The 24565-nt window shown below is 38.0% G+C and overlaps 1 protein-coding gene across 8 annotated transcripts in view; it reads right to left on the reverse strand.

The window, feature by feature from the left end:
* VPS8 (VPS8, CORVET complex subunit) overlaps positions 1-24565 on the reverse strand; it is a 295955-nt gene that overhangs the window by 161426 nt on the left and 109964 nt on the right. For 4 of the 8 annotated variants that reach the window (XM_027539052.1, XM_027539070.1, XM_027539042.1 and 1 more), the window contains 5 exons: positions 23689-23781; positions 17347-17389; positions 15847-15919; positions 15443-15562; positions 2939-3010 (listed from right to left, as the gene is read on the reverse strand). In XM_027539052.1, the coding sequence (XP_027394853.1) occupies positions 2939-3010; positions 15443-15562; positions 15847-15919; positions 17347-17389; positions 23689-23781 (401 nt within the window). The remainder of the gene's footprint in view (positions 1-2938; positions 3011-15442; positions 15563-15846; positions 15920-17346; positions 17390-23688; positions 23782-24565) is intronic. The other 4 variants (XM_027539085.1, XM_027539077.1, XM_027539094.1 and 1 more) reach the window with 2 other exon arrangements.

A 24565-nucleotide genomic window follows, 5' to 3' on the forward strand; every position in this document is an offset into this window, starting at 1 on the left:
GAAGCCCATGCAACCACAGCTAGAGAGTAGCTCCTGCTACTGCAACCAGAGAACAGCCCATGCAGCAATGAAGACCCAGCACAGCCAAAAATAAATAAATAAAAGTATGAAATAATGCCAACTGCAGCAACAAGGATGGACCTACAGAACATTATACTTTACTGAAGTAATTCAGAAAGAGAAAGACAAATATCATATGGTATCACTTACATGTGGAATTTAATAAATAATACAAATGAATCTATATACATAATAGATTCACAGATATAGAAAACAAACTTATGGTTACTAGTAGGGAAAAGGAGGAGGCAGGGGTCAATAGGAGTACAAGATTAACAGATACAAATCATTATTGACAAGCACAGGGAACTCTGCTCAATGTTATGTGGCAGCATGGATAGGAAGGGAGTTTGGGGGAGAATGGATACATGTATATGTATGGCTGAGTTCCTCTGCCTTTCACCTGATACTATCACAACATTTTAATTGGCTATAGTCCAATATAAAATAAAAAGTTTAGAAAAACCAAATTACTATAATAAAACAGATAAGCAATAAGAATTTACTGTACAGCACAGAGAATTATATTCAGTATCTTCTGATAACCTATCATGGAAAATAATCTGAAAAAAAAACATATATATACACATACATATATATATATCTGAATCACTTTGCTACATACCTAAACTAACACAATACTATAAATTAACTATGCTTCAATTTAAAAAACAATATACAAAAGCAATAATTCACCAAGAGTAACAGTTTAAGTACTTTATGGAGTTTTATTTCCTTCATTTGGATCATTTTCCCAACTTAGTACAGTTTTAAAACTTAAATTCTAATTCAATCAACTTGCAAATATTTCTTGAACACCTACCAGATTGTAGGCATCGTGCTAGATGTGTTAAAATAATGACAAAAAAACAAACAAACACATCCTTACAGTCTCTACCTACAGGAAACTCATTCCAGGTAGGAAAAGACACATGTAAACAAACCATACAGTATGTCAAGTGTAGCATGAAGTGTTACAAGATCCCAGAGAAAAGGCAACAAGTCAAACTGGAAGTGTAAGAGAGGGTTCTGAAGAGCTTCTCATGGATGATATTTGAGTTATGTCTTGGAGAATGGCTAGGAATTTGTCAGGCAGAGAAAGCAAAGGAAAACACATGATGGGATAAAAGAAAACTCACACAAAGAACATAAGCCAAAAAAGATGACACAGAAAGTTCACTGAATTCCAACAATTTAAAACTGGTGAGAAGGGAGTTCCCTGGTAGCCGAGTGGTTAGGATTCCAGACTTTCACTGCCATGGCTGGGGTTCAATCCCCAGTCGACGAACTCAGAACCACAAGCTGCTAAGCATGGCCAAAAAAAAAAAACTGTTGAGGAGTTAATAATACAGACTGGTGGGGTGAGAGGGAAGGTCAGAGAAGGAGCAGCTATAGAGATGTAGTCAGGGGTCAGAAAGTAAAAGGATCTTGGATACCATGTTAAAATTTACACGGGTATGGCAAAAACTACTACTTGTGCTCCAACATCTGTTCCTTCCATCTAATTTAGAAACAGAACTCATTTTTAGCTAAACACGTGGCCACCCACCATACAGAGTACACTTCACAGTCTCCCTAGCTAAGTGCTATCTACATGATACAAGCAGAATTCCGGTGCACAACTTCTAAGAAATTTTCTGAAAGAAAGAGAACATTTTCTACCTCATCTCTTTCTGCACCCAGGCTGGTTAGAATGCAGAGGTAATACTGGAGCCTAAGTAGTCATTTTGGACCGAAAGACACAAACCATGGACTGAGAACAACGGCAGTAAGACGGAAGTGTTGTGCATCCCTGACAAGTTTGTGAACCCATCCTACTAGACCAGGCTGCCTACACTGCAGACTTATAGGGAAAAATTAAATTTCCACAACAAACTGTTATTATTTTGAACTTTCTCTCACAGAAGAACTTAATTTCAACTGCACTAATGGGAAGCCGGAGAAGAATATTACCTAGAAGAAAGGTAAGATCACAAATTAAAGGACAAGATAAGACCATTCGGGAAGGTATTTTGAAACCTAAGTGAAAATTCTCCATACTAGCCACCAAGATCAAACTGACGTTATTTGGGAGCTCTCATATTCATCACTGCCTATTTTACAAGGCTAATAAAGAGCTCAAATGAGATCATGTATACAAATGAGCTTTGAAAATTATAAAGAACTACTATAAATGTAGTTAATGAATTAATATTATACACAAAGAAAATATTTCAATTTTGATCTCTTCTCCAAAATAATCTAAAAGTCACTAAGAGGAAGAAACTACCATTTTATAGCCAAATGAACAGGATAAAAACTCTAAGTTTTTAACTACAAGAAGAAACTGGCCTGGGTGAAGCTGTGCAGATGGACAGGAAAAGAATCTGTCTCCGCAGTCATTCACTAGCAACAGCATGAATCTCAAAATAGTTTTCAATTGAATCCAGATGGACTTAGATTGGGATGATCATCTCTGCGTGCCTCAAATCCTTCCTAAGTTACCCATCATCTCAGTACCATGGCAAAACTACATATGGCACTACCTTAGCAACACAGTGATGCTAGTATGAGACAGGCATCAGAACATTATTTTCTCAAAGCATTCTGAAGTTAGTCTCCATTACTAAATGTAATCATACTAACATAGCAATTATCACAATATGCATTTCTCAAGAGTAGCACTCTGTATCCAACATCCAGTCTGAAGCTGAGATACATTATATTCTTTGAATTAATGATTAGTACTTGAGCTTTTGAAGACAAAGACATCATAATAAAATTTTTAAATGATTTTAACATATTCCTTTATTAAACAAGATTATTTTAGAACTTGCTATAAAGTAATTCACTTTTATAAATATAAATATCAATACAAAGACATTCTAGGGATACTCACCTTCAACAAAATATCCACAATACGTTGTTGATATTCTACAGCTTGCTTATCATTTTTAAAATCTTCAAAAGTCTAAAAAGGAAAAAGAAATTTTAAAAAGGTAAGTATTATTTGAAAATTTTAGAAGGAAACAAGATATTAAATTCTTGTTAATAGGTAAATTCCCAAATAAGATAACCACTCCTCAACAGGTTTTTTCTTATATAACTTTAACAAGTTATTTTTAGTGAGTTTAACAGAAGGCTACATTATTCAATATTATATGATATTCTGAATAAAAAGTATAAAAATAAAGTGATTGTTATACAACCCAAAAGTGATTCACCCTGGTGATATGGTGGATAAGAATCCGCCTGCCAATGCAGGGGACACGAGGTAGATCCCTGGAGTTCAATCCTTGGTCCAAGAAGATTCCGCATGCCAGGGAACCACTAAGCTTGCGCACCACAGCTTCTGAGCCCACACACTCTACAGCCTGTGCTCTGCAGCAAGAGCAGCCCTGCACTGCAAAGCCCATGCACCACAACTAGGAAGCAGCCCCTATTCTCTGCAACTAGAGAAAACCTACCCACAGCAACAAAGACCTACTGCAACCAAAAATAAAGACTACTTTTTAAAATTTATAAAAATCCAAAAAAGGAAGGCAACGTTTATAGGCAACAAGAAAGAATACTGATGGGAAGAGGCAATTTGTGAGCAAGAATCTGAAAAGGATGAAATACATGTTACATGCTCAGCCATCATCCCGTCCATGCTATTTGGAAACAATAACTGAAATACAGTTGTTAACTGTCATGAAAAGAAATTTCCATGACAACTAGGAAGAAATGATTTTCAACAATAGATACTTTTAAAAATTACTATGGTAAAACTGTGACAATATTAAAATCCTCAAGAATACATACAAAGAATAGGTATTCTATTTTCACAACACTGCCAAGTACAGCATTTTTTATTTTATGTTCCTGCTCAAGTAGAGCCAAATACATTTTGAATAGAACTTGCACCCAAGTAAATGACAGCACTGGATTCTGAAAATACATAGAAGCTATAGGCCGCATATATGAAGAAACTGAAGGGAAGGAATGGAAATGCAGACTTGTGGACACAGTTTGGGGAGGGAGAGGGTGGGACTAACAGAGAAAGTAACATCAACATATATACACTGCTATGTGTAAAATGGAGAGCTGGTGAGAAGCTGCTGTGTATAACACAGGGAGCCCATTCTGGCACTGTGTAATGATCTAGAGGAGTGGGAGTGGGGAAGGGAGGAAGGCTCAAGAGAGAGGGGATATATGTATAATTATGGCTGATTCCTGTGGCTGTGTGGCAGAAACCAACAAAACACTGTAAAAATCAAAAAACAAACAAAAAAACTGAAATGAAAATACTTATTGAGTAAGAGTGATAAAGACTTGAAGATCTTCCTAAGGCTTTCTCTTAGGACATTCGGCCCTTTGTTGCTGTTCAGTCGCTCAGTCATGTCTGACTCTGCGAACCCATGGACTGCAGCACACCAGGCTTCCCTGTCCTTCGCCATCTCCCGGAGCTTGCTCAAACTCATGTCCGTTGAGTCGGTGATGCCATCCAATTGATAGCTTATGGTGAACAGTGTTGGATTTGTGATCTCCGAAGATTTAACTTCGGGACCAGGGACCAGGTTTGATCACTCAAGAACTTTTGTATAGCAGAGTTTAATTGAAGAAAAAAAGGGACAGAGAAAGCTTCTGACATAGACATCAGAAGGGGGACAGAGAGTGCCCCACCTGCTAGTTTCAATAAGCTATTTTATGCCTGTTATAAAGTTATTAATCATATAAGAGAGACACCTCAAGGCTGACGGAGTTTCAACAGGCCCCTCTCCCACAATATGCATTTTTGAAATAGGATGGCATGAGGTATGTCATCCCCCAGCCGTAAAGCAATTGATATGAAAACTGGTTCATTGAGCCATTAGCAGTCAAAAGTTAGTCTTAGGTGGAACCATTTTGAAGAAAGGCAAATTCCAAAGCAAATACACAGTTTCATTAACATAGCTTAAGAAAAACATTTGCATAAGAAAAACGCATCGGATAGCTCAAGATTTGAGAAAAGTTCAGTTCAGGCAAAACCAGGTGTCGGCATAGCAACATAGAATTTTAAGAAGACACTTGCAGCTTATTTCCTCAGTTTGGAGACACCTGGCCTTCCTGCCTGTTACCCTCTCACAATCTACCTAATCCTCTGTCGTCCCCTTCTCCTCCTGCCTTCAACCTTGCCCAGCATCAGGGTCTTTTCTAATGAGTCAGCTCTTTGAATCAGGTGGCCAACGTATTGGAGCTTCAGCTTCAGTCCTTCCAATGAATATTCAGGGTTGATTTTCTTCAGGATTGACTGGTTTGATCTCCTTGCAGTCCAAGGGACTCTCAAGAGTCTTCTCCAATACCACAATTCAAAAGCATCAATTCTACGGCACTCACCTTTCTACATGATCCAACTCTCACATTCATACATGACTACTGAGAAAACCACAGCTTTGACTATACAGACCTTTGCCATCAAAGTAATATCTCTGCTTTTTAATATGCTTTCCAGGCTGATCATGGCTTTTTCTTTCAAGGAGCAGGCGTCTTTTAATTTCATGGCTGCAGTCACCATCCACAGTGATTTTGGAACCCAAGAAAATAAAATCTCTCAGTGTTTCCATTGTTTCCCCATCTATTTGCCATGAAGTGATGGGACTGGGTGCTATGATCTTAGTTTTTTGAATGCTAAGTTTTAAGTCAGCTTCTTCACTCTCCTCTTTCACTTTCATCAAAAGGCTCTTTAATTCTTCTTTGCTTTTTGTCATAAGGGTGGTGTCACCTGCATATCTGAGGTTATTGATACTTCTCCCAGCAGTCTTGATTTCAGCCTGTGCTTTACCAGCTGGACATTTCACACGATGTACTCTGCCCAAAGGTTAAATAAGCAGGGTGACAATATACAGCCCTGACATACTCCTTTCCTGATTTGGAACCAGTCTGTTATTCTATGTCCAATTCTAACTGTGTTTCTTGACCTGCACACAGGTTTTTCAGGAGGCAGGTAAGGTGGGGTGGTATTCCCATTTCTTTAAGAATTTTTCAAAGTTTGTTGTGATCCACACAGTCAAAGGCTTTTTAGCATAGTCAATGAAGCAGAAGTAGGTGTTTTTCTGGAATTCTCTTGCTTTTTCTATGATCCAACGGATGTTGGTAATTTGATCTCTTATTCCTCTGCCTTTTCTAAATTCAGCTTGTAGATCTGGAAGCTCTTGGTTCATGAACAGCTGAAGCCTAGCTTGAAGGATTTTGAGCATTATCTTGTTAGCATGTGAAATGAGTGCAACTGTATGGTAGTCTGAATATTCTTTGGCATTGCCCTTCTTTAGGACTGAAATGAAAACTGACCTCTTCCAGTTCTGTGGCCTCTGATAAGTTTTCCAAATGTGTTGACCTATTGGGTGCAGCACTTTAACAGCATCGTCTTTTAGGATTTGAAATAGCTCAGCCGGAATTTCATCACCTCCACTAGCTCTGTTCATAGTAATGCTACTAAGCCCCACTTGACTTCACATTCCAGGATGTCTGACTTTAGATGCATTACCACACCATCGTGGTTATCCTGGTTATTAAGACCTCTTTTGTATAGTTCTTCTGTGTATTCTTGCCATCTCTTCTTAATCTCTTCTACTTCTGTTAGGTCCATACCATTTCTGTCCTTTATTATGCCCATCTGTGCATGAAATGTTTAAATCCACAAAGCAGTAATTTACTACTGACTATCCCGAAGCAAGGAAATAGACTACGTATTGTACCAACAGATTAAAGAAGAATTTCCAAGCCACAAACTTTCAAGACTACATCATAGTTAACATTCAAACCAGAATATCTGCTATTCTTTAAACTGGCCCCAAGCTTCCCCAACTTCTCCAAAGACCCTCTGCTCATGCTCTTCTCTACTAGCATGTCCTTCTTTCCCTTTTCTTGTCTGACACACAGTAAGCATTTTAAACAATGACTGCTGATTTGTCTAGTTAATTACAGAGGAAAATCAAATCTTTATAAAAAATTTTTTCTTCACCTAGAATGCTTTGCTGCAGTTAGTTAAGAAAAGCTGAAATGAGTTACCTAGGGAACTGTAGGAACTCTTACCCAAAAAGCTCAAACAGAGGGTATTTTGGTGTTTACATGGGTTAAACACGACCCAGTCTGAAGAGGGAAAGATGGTCGAGAAAGTGTCTCAGTTCTAAGGCTTAGGAAAACAACAAATATACACACATTCAAACAAACACAACTTCCCCCTCACACTCAGCCTGCCAAAGTGAGATGTCACTCCGCTGTCAGACAAGATACTATCTGCTAATACAAGTGCTATTCAAGTAAACACAAAATCATGGAGAATTAGCATATGTATTAAATAACTACAGCATTGACAGCAAGTAAAAAAGAACTGCTTTATCCACTTGCCTTTTAGTAACATGTATTCACTGCTTTGAAACACACATTGCAAGTTTACTACTATAAACATAATTAAGTGGAGAAATACTTTTATTACAAATGTTGTGATATACACAATGACATATTTTGACAGTAGTTAACAGCTGCCACCAAAATGGCACATTTATGTTAAAACATTATCATTCCACAAAGATTCTTCTAATTATACAATGCTTATTAGAGGAATAATATGTAAAGACGTCCTAATGGAGAATGACAGTTTGTGAAATGCAAAAGTAGACCTAAAATTCAAGTCCAAAGTCACCTGTGAATTTGGTCATAAAAGCTTCTTTCTGTAGCCCCTTAAAATTATTACAGAGTTTTGGTATGGCAGAAAGTGAAGAGGAACTAAAAAGCCTCTTGATGAAAGTGGAGAGTGAAAAAGTTGGCTTAAAGCTCAACATTCAGAAAACGAAGATCATGGCATCTGGTCCCATCACTTCATGGGAAATAGATGAGGAAACAGTGGAAACAGTGTCAGACTTTATTTTTCTGGGTTCCAAAATCACTGCAGATGGTGACTGCAGCCATGAAATTAAAAGACGCTTACTCCTTGGAAGGAAAGTTATGACCAACCTAGATAGCATATTCAAAAGCAGAGACATTACTTTGCCAACAAAGGTCTGTCTAGTCAAGGCTATGGTTTTTCTAGTGGTCATGTATGGATGTGAGAGTTGGACTATGAAGAAGGCTGAGTGCCGAAGAATTGATGCTTCTGAACTGTGGTGTTGGAGAAGACTTTTGAGAGTCCCTGGGACTGCAAGGAGATCCAACCAGTCCATTCTAAAAGAGATCAGCCGTGGGATTTCTTTGGAAGGAATGATGCTAAAGCTGAAACTCCAGTACTTTGGCTACCTCATACGAAGTGTTGACTCATTGGAAAAGACTCTGATGCTGGGAGGGATTGGGGGCAGGAGGAGAAGGGAACAACAGAGGATGAGATGGATGGATGGCATCACCGATTTGATGGACGTGAGTTTGAGTGAACTCTGGGAGTTGGTGATGGACAAGGAGGCCTGGCATGCTGCAATTCATGGGGTCACAAAGAGTCGGACACAACTGAGCAACTGAACTGAACGGAACTGAATGATAGTTGGCTAAATCCTGATCCAGGGGTCAAGAAACATTGTAAAGGACCAGAGAGAAAATATTTTACACTTTGTAGGATACATGTGGTTTGCATGACATATTCTTCCGTTTTTATAATCCTTAAAAATAGAAAAATATTCTGTCTCACCCAAGCCAGAGGTCAAATGCAGTGGATTTGGTCTACGGCCTGTAGTTTGTGAACCCCTGTCCTAATCTCTTTACACATCTCGCAATAAGATCCACACATATAGAAAAGAAGAAAAAGAATAACCCAGAATCCAGACTAATGGGAAAACTAGAAGGACAACACATATTAAAAACTGTGACTTACACAAATGTGGGAAAGTAAACATCTCCAACTAGCAAAGTTGGCTCCAAAGCCCATTAAAAAAAAACCAAAACCGTCAAGAGAGAATTGGGTAGAGGAAGGGAGGGTATGATGAGGTTTCAGCAGGCACAGAACACATATCAAATGGAATTCACCTCCAAACGAAAAAGAAGATCCATCCTGGGTGAGCAAGTACTGCGGCCAGGTCTGCAACCCAGTGGATCATAGCACTGGCTGATAGGAAGATCAAAGGAAGGAGTCTGGCAAGTATGAATCAGAGGTCTTGGCAAGATACAGCTTTTGAGACAGAAAAGGGAAAGGAAATATATTCCTTGGAGACCTGTAGTAAAGAAGGAAGAGCTCAAGAAAAAGATCCTACTAAAACAAGAGACTTGTCAAAGATTGAGAAAACAGACTACACCCCAAAGACACTATTTAAGAAACTGCACTTAGTTATAGCAAATAAAGCAGGTACTTGAATTTGGAAAATAGTATGTGATCTTCCCCCATGATCCAACAAGATCACCAATTATTGCTAGTCCAGAAAAATCCATTAAAAAATGACCAAAAAAAAAATAAAAACCAGAAAGTGAAGGCACTCAAGAATAAAAATAAGAACTAGCCACAAAATAGAAGTAAACTATAAACAATATCTCAACATACATGAAATATATTTAAACATACAATTGCAGATTTGAAAGAACATCACAAACCAGAAATTTAAGAATTCAGAAAAGAAACGAAGAGTAGGAAAATGTGAAATAAGAGCTAACTGAACTCGAGGGAAAAAAAAAAAACTGAAAGAAAAAAAAGTCATCTTAGAAATGGAAGACAGAATTACAAGCTACCAAAGGGAAGACAGATATGACCAAAAGTATAGTTAACAGAAATAGAGAACGTAAATAAAAAGAACCAAGAAAATGAAATTTAAACAAAGAAGGAAATAACAAAGACCAAAGAAAGGTGATAAATATAGAAGACAAAGACAATATAATATACAAATACCCTAAGTTTCTGAAGATGAAGCACAAAATAATGGAGCAGAAAAAAAATATTTAAATCTGTAATTCAAGAAAACTTTTTTAAACTAAAAAGACTCAAATTCACATATTGAAAAGGCCCACAGTACATATATGGCAAAACTGACCGAAAATAGTCAATTCTAAGTACTATCTTAAACTGCTGCTGCTGCTGCTAAGTCGCTTCAGTCGTGTCCGACTCTGTGCGACCCCATAGACGGTAGCCCACCAGGCTCTCCTGTCCCTGGGATTCTCCAGGCAAGAACACTGGAGTGGGTTGCCATTTCCTTCTCCAATGCATGAAAGTGAGAAGTGATAGTGAAGTCGCTCAGTTGTGTCCGACTCTTAGCAACCCCATGGACTGCAGCCCACCAGGCTCCTCCATCCATGGGATTTTCCAGGCAAGAGTACTGGAGTGGGGTGCCAATGCCTTCTCCAATATCTTAAACTTTTAGTCTTTAAATATTAATATAAGGAAAAAAGTATTCTGGTACTCTAGGAAAAGATTAAGTCTCTGGGAAAGTTAAGAAAAGTCAAGTTGACACCAGTTTTCCTTATGGCAGTATATAAGAGGAAGATAAGTGGGAGGCAACTATTATTTCACTTCAAAAAATTTTAATTGTATAATATTGAAAAGCAGAGACATTACTTTGCCAACAAAGGTCTGTCTAGTCAAGGCTATGGTTTTTCCAGTGGTCATGTATGGATGTGAGAGTTGGACTGTGAAGAAAGCTGAGAGCCGAAGAATTGATGCTTTTTGAACTGTGGTGTTGGAGAAGACTCTTGAGAGTCCCTGGGACTGCAAGGAGATCCAACCAGTGCATTCTAAAGGAGATCAGCCCTGGGTGTTCCTTGGAAGGAATGATGCTAAAGCTGAAACTCCAGTACTTTGGCCATCTCATGCGAAGAGCTGACTCATTGGAAAAGACTCTGATGCTGGGAGGGATTGGGGGCAGGAGGAGAAAGGGACAACAGAGGATGAGATGGCTGGATGGCATCACCAATTTGATGGACGTGAGTTTGAGTGAACTCCGGGAGTTGGTGATGGACAGGGAGGCCTGGCGTGCTGCAATTCATGGGGTCGCAAAGAGTCGGACGCGACTGAGCAACTGAACTGAACTGAACTGAGAAAACATTACGTTGAATCCTATCACTTAGAAAACTACACTGAAAACTACAAAATATTTCTGAGAAAAATTAAAGAAAATCTAAATTAATGAAACAGTATACCTTTTAATGGGTCACAAAATTCAGTATTGCTAAGTCAATTCTTAAATTGACTAAATACTGAACACAATCCTAATCTAAATCCAGGCAGGCTTCTGCAGAAGTTAACAAGATAACTTAAAATTCATACTGAAATGCCAAAAACAACCCCAAAACTACAAAATACAAAGTAATTTTGAAAAAGAATAAGAACATATAACATGATTTTCATACTCATTATAAAGCTACAGTAATCAAGGCAGTGTGGTACTGGCATCAAGATAGACAGACAGACCAGGGGCATAGAACAGAGTTCTGAAATAGACCCAGTATACATAGATGATATGTCTTTGACAAAGTACAAAGACAATCCAGTAGAGAAAGGACAGTCTTTTTGTCAAATGATGCTATAAGAATTAGATATCTCAATGCAAAAAAAAGAACAAGAAAAAAAGGCCTTGCATCTAAACCTTGCACCACAGGCCAAAATTTCTTCAAAATGGATCACAGCTTTAAAGGTAAAACCATAAAACTTCTAGGGAATATCTTTGTGACCTTGCGTTAGGCAAAGATTTCATAGCTACAGCCCCAGAAGCAGGATTCCTAAAACAAAACCAATAAATTAGACTTCATCAAAATTTAAAATTTCCGCTATTCAAAACACAGAATTAGGAAAACAAAAAGACAAACTACAGACTAGGAGAAAACATCTGCTAAATTCATGTAATCTGATTTTTTAATACTTACCTAAAAAAAAATTCTCAAAACAAGAAAACAAATACAATTTTTAAAAGTAGGGAAAAATGGTCAAAAAATGGATATGTTCACCATAGAATATATATGGATGGAGAATATACGAATGGTAAACATAACTTTTTTGCTAATATATTTTAATGAAAAGATGTTTAATGTCAGTTGTCAGGAGGGAAATATAAAACTACAATGAGATACCAGTATACATCTACTAGAATGGTCAAATTAAAAAGATGAACCATACAATGAAGAAACTGATACTCTCATATATTACTGGAACGAAAACTGGCAGAACCACTTTAGAAAAGTCTTGTTAGTTTTTTATGAAGTAAAACAATACACTTCACAAAAGACCCAGTGGTTTCATTATTTGGTATTTACTCGAGAGAAATAAAGATGTATGTCCACACAAAGGCTTATATGTAAATATTCATGATAGCTTTAGGCATAGTAACTTAAATTGGAAATAATCAAAAGGACCAACTATTGGTGGATGGATCAACAAACTGTATATCCATAAACTGAAAAATTACATAGCCATAAAGAGGGACAACCTACTGATAAAACAAACAGTACAGGTAAGTCTCAAAAGCATTAAGTAAAAGACACCAGAAGAAACTGCAAAGTTTATGTTTTCTCTAAATGACATTTTAGAAAGGTGAAACCCTGTTTCCCAAAGCAGATCAGCAGTTGCCAGGGGCTGGGATTGGGACTCACTAAAAAACTGCAAAAGTGACCACCTGTTCTGTATCTAGATTGTGGTAGCAGTTATAAGACTGCATATGCTTGTCAATGGAGAAGGACATGGCAACCCACTCCAGTATTCTTGCCTAGAGAATCCTGTGGACAGAGAAGCCTGGTGGGCTGCTGTCCATGGGGTCGCACAGAGTCAGACATGACTGAAGTGACTTAGCATGTATGCATGCATGCTTGTCAAACTCTTCTCTTAAAATGGATGAATTATATTTTGTATACATTGTACCCTAATAAAGCTAAAGTTAAAAACCTCACTTGAAAAAAATATTCCTACATTTTAAAAAGTGAGAAAATATGATTTAAAAGTCTGTCATCTAAGTTTTTTAGTGGGTCCCTAAAAATGTTCTTTTTATTAAGACATATTAATTAGGAAGGTCACATGAATAATCAACTATAGTAGACAAATATGGAGTGAATCCAGGATTTAGGATCCTAAGTCTTATCAATTTCTCCAGCTGTAATACTTGGGGATCCAGCCAACCCTTGATGCACACACACAAGGAAACCTCTGCTTGTCTTTTAGGCATTTCAAATTCATTAAGTCCAAAAAAGAACTAATTATCTGCCTCCACCATACCTCACCACTACTCTGCACGCCCACTCTCATCCATCTCCTAATAAAACTGTTTCTCCTCTGATTTCCTGTTGAATCTACAAATAAACCACTATACATTCAGTTCATAAGGTCTGAAATGTAGGAATCTTTGATGCTTCCCTATTCATCTTACCTTTCACATCGAATTGTACACTAAACTCTAAATTTTAGGCTGATTTACCTCCTAAAATATCTTTCAAATCCTTTCATGTCTTAGAACCCCCATTGCCACTGTCCTAATTCAAGCTGCCATTATCTTCTATCTGGATGACTACAAAATTTTGCTAACATCTTCATGCCTCCAATCTTATTTCAATCCATTTTCCATTCAACAATCAGAGGGAATTTTTCTAAACTACAAATTATGACATTTTTCTATTCAGACAGTAAAAAATCCATCTGCAATGCCGAGAGAACTGGGTCCAATCTCTGGGTTGGGAAGATGCCCTGAAGGAGGAGGGCATAGCAACATACTCCAGTATTCTTACCTAGAGAATCCCCAATAACAGAGGAGCATGGCGAATTACAGTTCATGGGGTCACAAAGAGTTGGAAGGACTGAGCAACTAAGTAAGGCAAAAGGCTTCAGCGGCTGTAAAGTCCAAACTTCCTACCACGGATAATAAAACTCAGTCTCTACCTGCCTCTCTGGCATTCTCTCTCTCCGCAGAATTCCTTACACTTAAAAATGTGGCCATACTGAATTTTTTTCAATTACCTTAACACACACTGCTCTATCTTATTTCCAGGTCTTTCTACATACTCTGTCCTTCTACCTGAAATACTTTTCCCTAACCTTAACCAGACTTCTACACATCCTGTGAGACTCACCATCGACATCATTTCATCCAAGACACCTTCCTGACCCTTCCATTAGATCCCCCTCCTAAATGTTCTTACAGCATTCTGCATGTCTCCAGTGACATGTCTTACACCATGCTATAGTTACTAATCTACAAGCTGCATCCTCTTCCTCCACAAAGGCAAGGTTTATATCCTGTCAACCCAGGGTACACACACAGTTACTACAGTATGTGTGACATACTTGGCAAATATTTGTCAAGTAAATGACAGAGATTTTATCGCAGTCTTACTATCAATATCACAATTTAGACATAAGCATAATCCCAAATGATCTTCAGTGGCACGACAGCCCTTTAAAAACTGAAAACTAGGTAAAATTCTTTGTTGCTCTCCAGGACGCTTTATGAACCCCTGCCCTACCACTTCTTGTTTCTTTTCTCCTCCAGGCCAGACACTAAGTACACTTCCATTGTATTCTGGACGTCTACGGTCTCCTAAACCAACTAGATTTGACTTTCATTTTCTAAGTTTCTTTTGCCTTCTTCTTCTGCTATTTAAGTTACTACTTCTGAAATCAGATTTTCCAATTAAACTAATACAAAATGTCATATGAATAGAATCTCAACCTTCTCACAGGCACTTTTAAAAAGTTTAATAGTTTATTATTCAACTTATAATAAGAGCACTATATGTTCATTAAATAAATTTAGTTCATCTCACAGATATAATCACTATTAATATTTAGATATATTTCCTTCCTGTCTATTTCCTTCAAATATTGTGCACATACAATATTTTTTTAAAAATTTGTCAGTCTGCTGTTTCACTGGATACTAAAATATAAGCACTGTCCACATTATCAAAAGCTTTTTAAAAAACAACTACAATATGGCTTAATTAGGAAGATATATCATGTTTTATGTAATTATTTCCCCGGGGGCATTTTCACAGAGAAGCTGGCTTACCCAGACCTCTTTTTAATAAAAATAAGAATAAGGATATTTTTTTAGCAGGAAGCTTCCATGTTCCATTTCAACTCTAGCTGCTTCTACTATCATCATCACCACATGTCATTCAGAGCAATCTGCCATCTTCAGTATGCAAACAATAACAATTTATGAAATAAAGGATGTACCACATCTAACTCCGCTTTAACTTTTTAATAAGGATGAGTCAGAAAGAGACATACAGACAGACATAGACAAACACTAGACATAGACAAATACTCAGGGAGGAAGGAAAGAGAGGGGAAGAAAGCAGGAAAAGAAGGGTAGGAAGGAGGAAAAGAATTAGAAACTATGGATGGCACAACAAAATTAAACATTTGAGATCCTGACTTACTGCTAGGGCATAAAAACTGTACCTATGTAAGGACTATTATTCATTTTTCTTTCTATTAAAAATAATTATCACCCCAACTATTTTAAAAATACCTTAGAATCACAGTATTTCTTACCAGCGCCAATACATTTAGAAATTCTCGTGTGTCGAAATGCAGCAAAGTCCGAATATAAGGATAGATTTCTTCTTCAGGGGGAGCTTCTGTTGAATGCAGGCGAATTAGAAATTCAAAAACCTGCAAGTTGAAAAAAAAAAAAAAAAGCTGATTCTTTTCTCACAAAGTATCTTGCTGAAGCAATGACTCCCATTTGTATAAAATAAAACCAGGTTGAATTTAGTTTAAATTGCCACTGGGTTGTAACTTCTCTAACCTCTCTCAGCTGTGATTACTGGCTCCAGTGATGGTGTGCAGGCTCTCTCCTGTCACAGCAGATAGCTCCCGACCCATGTGCAGCCCTCAATTACAATTTGTCTTTACTGCATTTTAAGAGAGTAAAAATGCTACGAAAATGTACCAACCTGGTTTTTAACCAAGGGAACAAGATCTTCAGGGATGTCACCCAGCGGATAGGCACGACCTGCTAGACAACAGCTAGAAGAGAAGAAATTGAACGGATTTGGTGACTCTTAATGGGCTAACTTCCTGGGAATACACTGTTCTCCAACCCAAGATACTAGTCTGATGTTTAAGCAGGCGCAGCTCTTGTCAGTTAGGTCAGGTCCAAATCTAGATTGAGATGATAGCCAGTTCAGAAAATGTGGGTGACAGAAGGTGGTGGTGAAATAACACATCCTGTGACTGAGTAATGACTTTCATTTCTTTTTATTTTTCCTAAGAAAAACCCAAGCTGCACGCACTAAATGAACAAGAAGGAATAAGGACAAATTACCTAAAAGTCTCACACCCAGCATCTGGAAAGAATCTGAGAGCATCATCATACTGTTAACAGGTAAAAGCCTCAGGTTCGCAGAGACTTTTAAATCCAGTGGTTCTAAGAATGGTGAATAAAGACGGGAAATGAGCTAGGCTAAAAAATATTTGTAATCGGACAAGCCTTTGGGAAGAATTAGAATCTCATGAGAAATTAACTGTATGGTTTTACCTCCAAACCAGACCTTCCTAATGGCTAATGACTAGCTCTGGGGGCTGAGTTATAAACTGTCTTCTGAATATATCCTTATTTTGGTGGCAGGGGATGGGGAGGAGTAAATTTTAAACCTCTGTGAAGTAGTCATCAATTTTAAATGTTAGAGACAGCTGGATACCAGCATATTCTAAAAAGTTTAAAGCGCAGATGATAAAGAGCAAGGTAAATGCTACATATGTTCTTCTATACTAAAGCATCGATGTAACAAACGTGAAAGAGGTCTCAAAGTTAATAACTCTGATGCACACAGAAGCTAAAATGATGTGCCAGCAGGTTCTGCCACCTTCCTGCCTACCTGCCAGCCACTTATTTATGTAAAAGCTCTATTAGGATACAATTCTGAGCTTGTATTAGTCTATCAGAAGAACTCTGATCCAGGAATAAACAGATAAACATTTCCACTTACTTCAGTCACTAACTTTTGTTCATGATGCAAACTAATTTCTTGCCCTTATACATAAAATATGGACAAAAACATATCCCATAGACTTGGTAGTAAAAGTAAAATACTCTATATCAAGATTTCTCAACCTCTGCCCTACTGATATTTCGGTATTCTTTGCTGTGGGGACTATCCTGTTCACTGCAGAATGCTAAGCAGCATCCCTGGCCTCTATGCATTAAATGCCAGTGGCATCTCTCCTGACCCCAGTTGTGACAAAGCAAAATGTCTTTAGACATTGCAAATATATGGCAGAGGAGAGCAAGGGTGGGGGACAGAATTACTGATTGTTCAGAAGCACGGCTATACATGAAAGAATACTGAAAAACGAAAGCACTACACAGATTAAGAGATGACAGTACCTCTGAGAATATAGGAGAAGTTTTGTAAAAGAAGGATACACACATAAAGAAATTAAAAATCTCTTACCTAATATATACAAGAAGCTTGTTGCCCATAACAACTTGCTCATCTAAAATAGAAAAGTATCTTTAGCAATTCTCTCTCAAAAGCTTTTCAGAAATATAATCTTTATGTGGAAACAACAACAAAAAGTCCTTTGGCATTTAAGGTGCTCTAGGTATATTCCCAAACAATAGAAAAGTGAGATAAGACCACTGTAATTAATACTTTTTTTTTTAAGAATTTCTAATAGATTCTTTTCACAGACACAAAATCAGTCAGTCATTCAAGGGTACACATACAAGAAAAGGTGTAAACCTTGTATAGGGATCTATGTATTGTTGGCTTAACTAATAGCTTGGGCCAAGAGAAGGTGTTGAATAAGCAATGATTTGACAAATTAACTAATTAATATTGAGCTATAATTATAATGCCTTCTCATTTGTAACATGGACTCTTACTACTTACAATATTCTAGGCTAAAAAGGTCACTGTTCACATATGTTTAAGAAACTTAAGACCAAACACTCTTTATGACCTTTTGTATCCTAAAGTTATATCTAAGATGTAACATTCTGTCATCTGGTAGTATAAATTTATTTCTTGGCTAAAAGAAACTGGAAACATAATTAGACCAAGTTTTAGGGCAAAAGATCAAAGTTAACAAAGAATAGTATAAGAGCATCAAGAAGGGGTGAAGTGATCAGCAATCCTTATGGTTGGTAGGAATTTATGGTTGGTAATACTGCTGAACTGAAATTTTTGACAAGAATACTGGAATAATGCAAGCAAGTGTACATATCTTAATCAATAATCCTTTGTAAAGACTCCAAGTCTGTGTTGTTGTACATGCAAACAAACTTGAATTGCTCAAAATTACATGAATAATTACATTGTTTCAATTCCAAATATTTTTTCCAATCAATAAACTTTTACTTTTGTAGAGAAGTTTTAATCATGTTACAGCAAAATTGAGACAGAGGTATAGAGATTTCTTGTATATCCCTCATTCCTATACCACACAACCTCCACCACTACCAACACCCTGCACCAGTGAGCCCTTTCTTGTCATCAATAAACATACACTAGTGTATCATCACCACCTAAGTCCTCAGTTCACAGTAAGGCTCACTTTTGGTGCTGCACACTCTACAGTGTGTCATTCGCTCAGTCGTGTTCACCTCTTTGCGACCCCATGGTCTGTCCATATAATTCTCCAAGACACTGGAGAATTCCACTCCAAGAACACTGGAGTGGACTGCCATTCCCTTCTCCAGGAGACCTTCCTGACTCAGGGAACGAACCTGGGTCTCCTGCATTGCAGGCAGATTCTTTACCATCTGAGCTACCAGGGAAGCCCTGTACACTCTATGGGTTTTGACAAATGTATAGTAACATATATCCACCATTATAATATCACAGAACAGTTTCACTGCCCTAAAAATCCTCTGCTCTACCTGTTTGTCCCTCCATTCCCTTTAACCCCTAACAAATGCTGATTCTTTTATTGTCTCCATAGTTTTGCCTTTTGCATCATGTCATATAATTGGAATCCTAAGTCATCGCCTTTTCAGACTGGCTTCTTTCACTCAGTTATGCATTTAATTTTCCTCCACATCTTTTCATGGTTTGATAGCTCATTTATTTTTGGTACTTAATGATACTTCATTGTATGGATATACCAAGTTTATTCACTCATTCACCTACTAAAGAACATCTTGCTTGCTTCCAAGTTTAGGCAGTTATGAAGAGAGCTACTACACATTTGTGGTGACGCCTTTGTGGAGACAGATTTTCAACTCCTTTGGGTAAAGGAGTGCAGTTGCTAGATCATACAGTAAAAGCACGTTTAGTTCTATAAGCAATTGCCAAACTGTCTTCCACAGTGGCAATACCATTTTGCATTTCCACCAGCAATAAATGAGAGTTCCCATCGCTCCACATCCTAGCCAGCATTTGGTGTTGTTGGTGTTTCATATTTCAGCCATTCTAATGGGGGTGTGTGCTGGCACCCCATTGCTGTTTTAATCTGTAATTCCCTAATGGTGCTGAACATCTTTCAATATGCTTACTTGCCATCTGCGTATCTTCTTTGAGATGTCTGTTCAAGTCTTTGTTCATTGTTTAATTGCATTATTCATTTTCTTATTGTCAAGTTTTAAGAGTTATTTATATATTTTGGATAAGAGTCTTTTGCAAATATTTTCTCCCAGTCTGGATTACCTTCTCATTCTCTTGATGATGTCGTTTGCAGAGCAGAAGTTTTTAAAGAAGCACAGCTTATCAATTATTTCTTTCATGGATAATAATCTTTCTTTCATGGATAGTGCTGTATCTAAAAATTCATTACCATGACTATAGTCAACTAAATTACTGCCTGTGTTGTCTTCTAGATATTTTACAGTTTTGCATTTTCCAATTACGTCTATGGTCCACTGTGAGTTAATTTTTGTGAAAGCTGTAAGGTCTGTGTCTAGATTCACTAGATTCACATTTGCTCCTTGGAAGAAAAGCTATGACCAACCTAGACAGCATATTAAAAAGCTGTCATTTTGCAGGTGGATATCCAGTTTTTCCAGCACCATTTGTTGAAAAGACTATCTTTACACCAAAAGCTTCTTCAAAGATCAGTCAACTATGAGAGTCTACTGCTGAGCTATTTTGTTCTACCAATCTATTTTTATATTCTTTTGGCAAAATCACATTGTCTTGATTATAGTGAAAGTGAAGTTGCCCAGTCGTGTCTGACTCTTTGCAACACCATGGACTGTAGCCTATCAGGCTTCTCCATCCATGGGATTTTCCAGGCAAGAGTACTGGAGTGGGTTGCCATTTCCTTCTCTAGCGGATCTTCCTGACCCAGGGATCAAGCCTGGGTCTCCTGCATTGCAGGCAGATGCTTTACCCTCTGAGCTAGGTTTACATTAAATCTGAAAGTTAGGTAGTGTCAGTCCTCCAACTTTGTTCTTCTCTCTCAATACTATTTTAGCTATCCTGAGTCTTTTGTTTCTCCATATACATTTCAGAATAAGACTATTAATATCCAAAAATAACTTGCTGGGATTTTGATTGGGATTGCACTGAACCTGTAGATCAGTTTGGTACAAAATGACATCATGACAGCCTAGAGTCTTCCTATTCATGAACACAGAATATCTTTCCAATTATTGAGTTCTTTGATATCTTTCATCAGAGTTTCATAGTTGTCCTCATTTAGATCTTGTATATACTTTGTCAGATTTATACATAAGGGTACTAATATAAATGGTATTTATACCATGAAATACAATGAAATTAAAAAGACTCTTGCTCCTTGGAAGAAAAGTTATGACCAACCTAGACAGCATATTAAAAAGCAGAGACATTACTTTGCCAACAAAGGTCCATCTAGTTAAAGCTATGGTTTTTCCAGTAGTCATGTATGGATGTGAGAGTTGGACTATAAAGAAAGCTGAGCGCTGAAGAATTGATGCTTTTGAACTGTGGTGTTGGAGAAGATTCTTGAGTGTCCCTTGGACTGCAAGGAGATCAAACCAGTCTATCCTAAAGGAGATCAGTCCTGAATATTGACTGTAAGGACTGATGCTGAAGCTGAAGCTCCAATACTTTGGCCACCTGATGCGAAGAACTGACTCACTGGAAAGGTTGAGTGGGATGCTGGGAAAGGTTGAAGGCAGGAGGAGAAGGGGACAACAGAAGATGAGACGGTTGGATGGCATCAACAACTTGATGGGCATGAATTTGAGCAAGCTCCGGGAGTTGCTGATGGACAGGGAACCCTGGTGTGCTGCAGTCCATGGGGATGCAAAGAGTCGGACACGACTGAGTGACTGAACTGAACGGATAAATGGCAGTGTGCTTTTATTTTTGAATTCCACTTGTTCACAGAAGGTATACAGTAAAGTGACTGCCTTTTGTATATTAACTTTGTATCTGCAAACTTGCAACAACTGCTAATCACTTCCAGGAGTTTTGGGGTCAATTCTTTCAGACTTTCTACATAAATGATCAAGTTACCTGTAAACAGTTTTATTTCTTCCTTCCCAATCCACATACCTTTTATTTCCTTTTCTTATCCTTTGGACTAGCTAAGACTTTCGGTATCATGTTGAAAAGCAGTGGTAAGAAAAGGACATCCTTGCCTTGCTCCTCACCACTAAGTTTCTCACCAATAAATATGACATTAGCTGTAGGTATTTTGTAGATGTTCTTTATCAAGTTCCACAAGTTTTCCTCTATTCCTAATTTGCTGAGTTTTTATCATGAATAGAAGTGGAACTTCGTTAAATGCTTTTTCAGCATCTACTGATATGATCGTGTGATTTTTCTTCTCTCATTCTACTGATGTGATGAAATACATTAATTGACTTTCAAATGTTGAAGCAGCCTTGCACACCTGGGATAAACCTCACTTGGTTGTGGTGTATAATTCTTTTTATAACTTGACAGATTCAATTTGCTAATATTTTGTTGAAAATTTTTGTTTTTATATTCATGAGAGATATTGGTCTATAAGTTTTACTTCCTTACAATGTCTTGGTTTTGGTATCAGGCCTCATAGAAAAAGCTAGAAAATATTCCCTGAGTTCCATCTTCTGAGAGATTGTAGACAATTGGTATAATTTCTCCCTTAAATTTAAGTGTAGCAAAATTCATCAGTGAAACACACTGGACCTAGTGTTTTCTGTTTTTGAAGGTTATTAATAACTGGTTCAATTTCTTTAATAGGTACAGGCTTATTCAGATTATCTATTTCTTCTTATGTGAGTTTTGGCAAATTGTATTTTTCAAAAAATTGGCCTGTTTCATTAGGGTTATCAAACTTACAGGCATAGAATTGTCCATAATACTCTTTTATTATTACTCTTCTAATGCCCATAGGATCTGGACAGCTATCCCTTCTTCCATTTCTGACATTAGTAATTTTGTGTCTTCTCTCCTTTTTATCCAAGCTAGCCTGGCTAGAGGCTCAGATTTGATTGATCTTTCCAAAGAAAGAGCTTTTGGTTTTCACCAACACTCCCCTCACATAAACAATTTTCTCAACTGATCTCTTAGTTTCAGTTTTATTAATTTCTGCTCTAATTTTCATTATTTTTCTTTTGCTCACTTTGACTTAATTTGTTCTTTTTCTAAATTCCTAAGGTAGAAGCTTAGAGTACTGATTTTAGATTTTTCTTCTTCTCTAATATATGCATTCAATGTTATAAATTTCCCTCAAAGCTCTGCATTAGCTGCATCTCACAAATTTTTAAGTATTTTCATTTATTTCAAAATACTGTTAAATTTCTCTTGAGATTTCTCCTTTGTCCATGTATTATTTAGAAGTGTGTTGTTTAATCTCCAAGTGTTTGGAGACTTCCCAGCTTTCTTTCTGGAGAAGGAAATGGCAACCCACTCCAGTACTCTTGCCTGGAAAATCCCACGGACGGAGGGGCCTGGTAGGCTGCAGTCCATGGGGTCTCGAAGAGTCGGACACAGCTGAGCGACTTCACTTTCATTTTCATGCATTGGAGAAGGAAATGGCAACCCACTCCAGTGATCTTGCCTGGAGACTCCCAGGGATGGGGGAGCCTGGTGGGCTGCTGTCTCTGGGGTCACGCAGAGTCGGACACAACTGAAGCGACTTAGCAGCAGCAGCAGCTTTCTTTCTCTTAGTATTTTCTAGTTTAATTCTATTATGGTCTGAGAGCAGGATTTATATGATTTCTATTCTTTTAAATTTATTGTGCTTTATGAACCAGAACGTGGAGTTTTTTATATTCTGCTTTCATCTTTGCTACATATATACATGAAAGGTAATTTTCAAGTTTGTTTCAAAAGGATTAGTTTCAGGGCTACTGAAAAGGGATTAAGAATAAACAGGGATTAAGACTCTACCAAATGATCTTCCCCGTTCCTGTCCTTACAGAAAGAAAAAACTATAAAGCCTAGACATGATATGAAAAGCTACCTGAAGGTACTGAAAAGGGAACAGAAGTAGTAGACAAATCTGGTGGGAAGTTCACATTCTCTGGGAACAGGACAGACTGGCACCCACGCAGTAACTGCACACAGAAGCTGCAACAGAAGGAAAACTAATCTTTCTGGGAGAGGGGACCAGAAAAGTGAAGGAAACCATGAATGTGGAAGAGACTAGTGAAATCTCAAAATAGAAAGAGTCAAAGAGGGGATCTTCAAACTATCTACCCATATTAGTGACTGATCCCTAAGCTGCTGTGTATGAACAACATTCAGAGCAGCTCATCCAGAAAGAAAAGGTCAGAACCAAGAAGAGAGTTCACCCCTGAAGGTCCTAGAGTAGTTGGTTTCAGTGTGGAGTTCATGTGCTCAGAGGAGAGGAGACAGGGACGTGCACAAGTAAATTACCATCACTGGAGGTTTGCAGTCTGAGACCAAGTGCAGTCTGTGTGCCAAGCATAGAAGCAGATGGGGGCTTCTCCATCCTCCGATAATCTGCTCCTCCATGAAAGCAAAGAGAACACTGGCAGATATGATCAAAATCAACTTTTCCAGAACTCTCGAAATTACTTAAGGCTTCCAATAATCCTGCTGCTGCTGCTGCTAAGTCGCCTCAGTCGTGTCCGACTCTGTGCGACCCCATAGAGGGCAGCCCACTAGGCTCCTCTGTCCCTGGGATTCCCCAGGCAAGGAAAATGCCTGAATCTCAGTAAGAACAGTGAGCTTCACGGTGGTTTAACATTACCTAGTCCCACTCGCTTTTTCCCAGCTTCACCATAGCTTTGAAACCAACAAACAGTCTTGCAACTGTGGTAGCTATGAAAACCAGCACCCATGCAACCATTCAAGGGGGCAAAATGGGTTCAGAGTGCCCCAAAAGCCCACCCCTTAGAGAACTATCACTGTCTAACCTATCTGGCAGCTCACTTAAAAGCTGCATTCTAGGGCTTATCTTTTTCTGTCCTGACACAGAGCTTACTCGAAATAAACAGCACTATCCTCAAGCGATATTTAACTTTACAGGTGCCAGAGGTAGTGCACCAGAAGGAACTGATTAAAGACCCACCAGAAAATTTAAAAGGAAAAACTGGAGAATGGAGGTCTTCAGGGGCTTTCAAAATTTCCAAAATATTTCTGGAACTCGAGAAGGACATAGACATGTACAGGTAAAGGGCTGTGGATACATGCAGGAAAGACCCGAAAAGACTTACAACCTAGGCCTGACTTTGAGGATCTGCACAAGCAGGAAGTAAAGGCTAATAAGGCTGAATTGTAAACTCTATTG

The sequence above is a fragment of the Bos indicus x Bos taurus genome, chromosome 1 (assembly GCF_003369695.1).
Source record: "Bos indicus x Bos taurus breed Angus x Brahman F1 hybrid chromosome 1, Bos_hybrid_MaternalHap_v2.0, whole genome shotgun sequence".
In the NCBI taxonomy this organism is placed as follows: domain Eukaryota; kingdom Metazoa; phylum Chordata; class Mammalia; order Artiodactyla; family Bovidae; genus Bos; species Bos indicus x Bos taurus.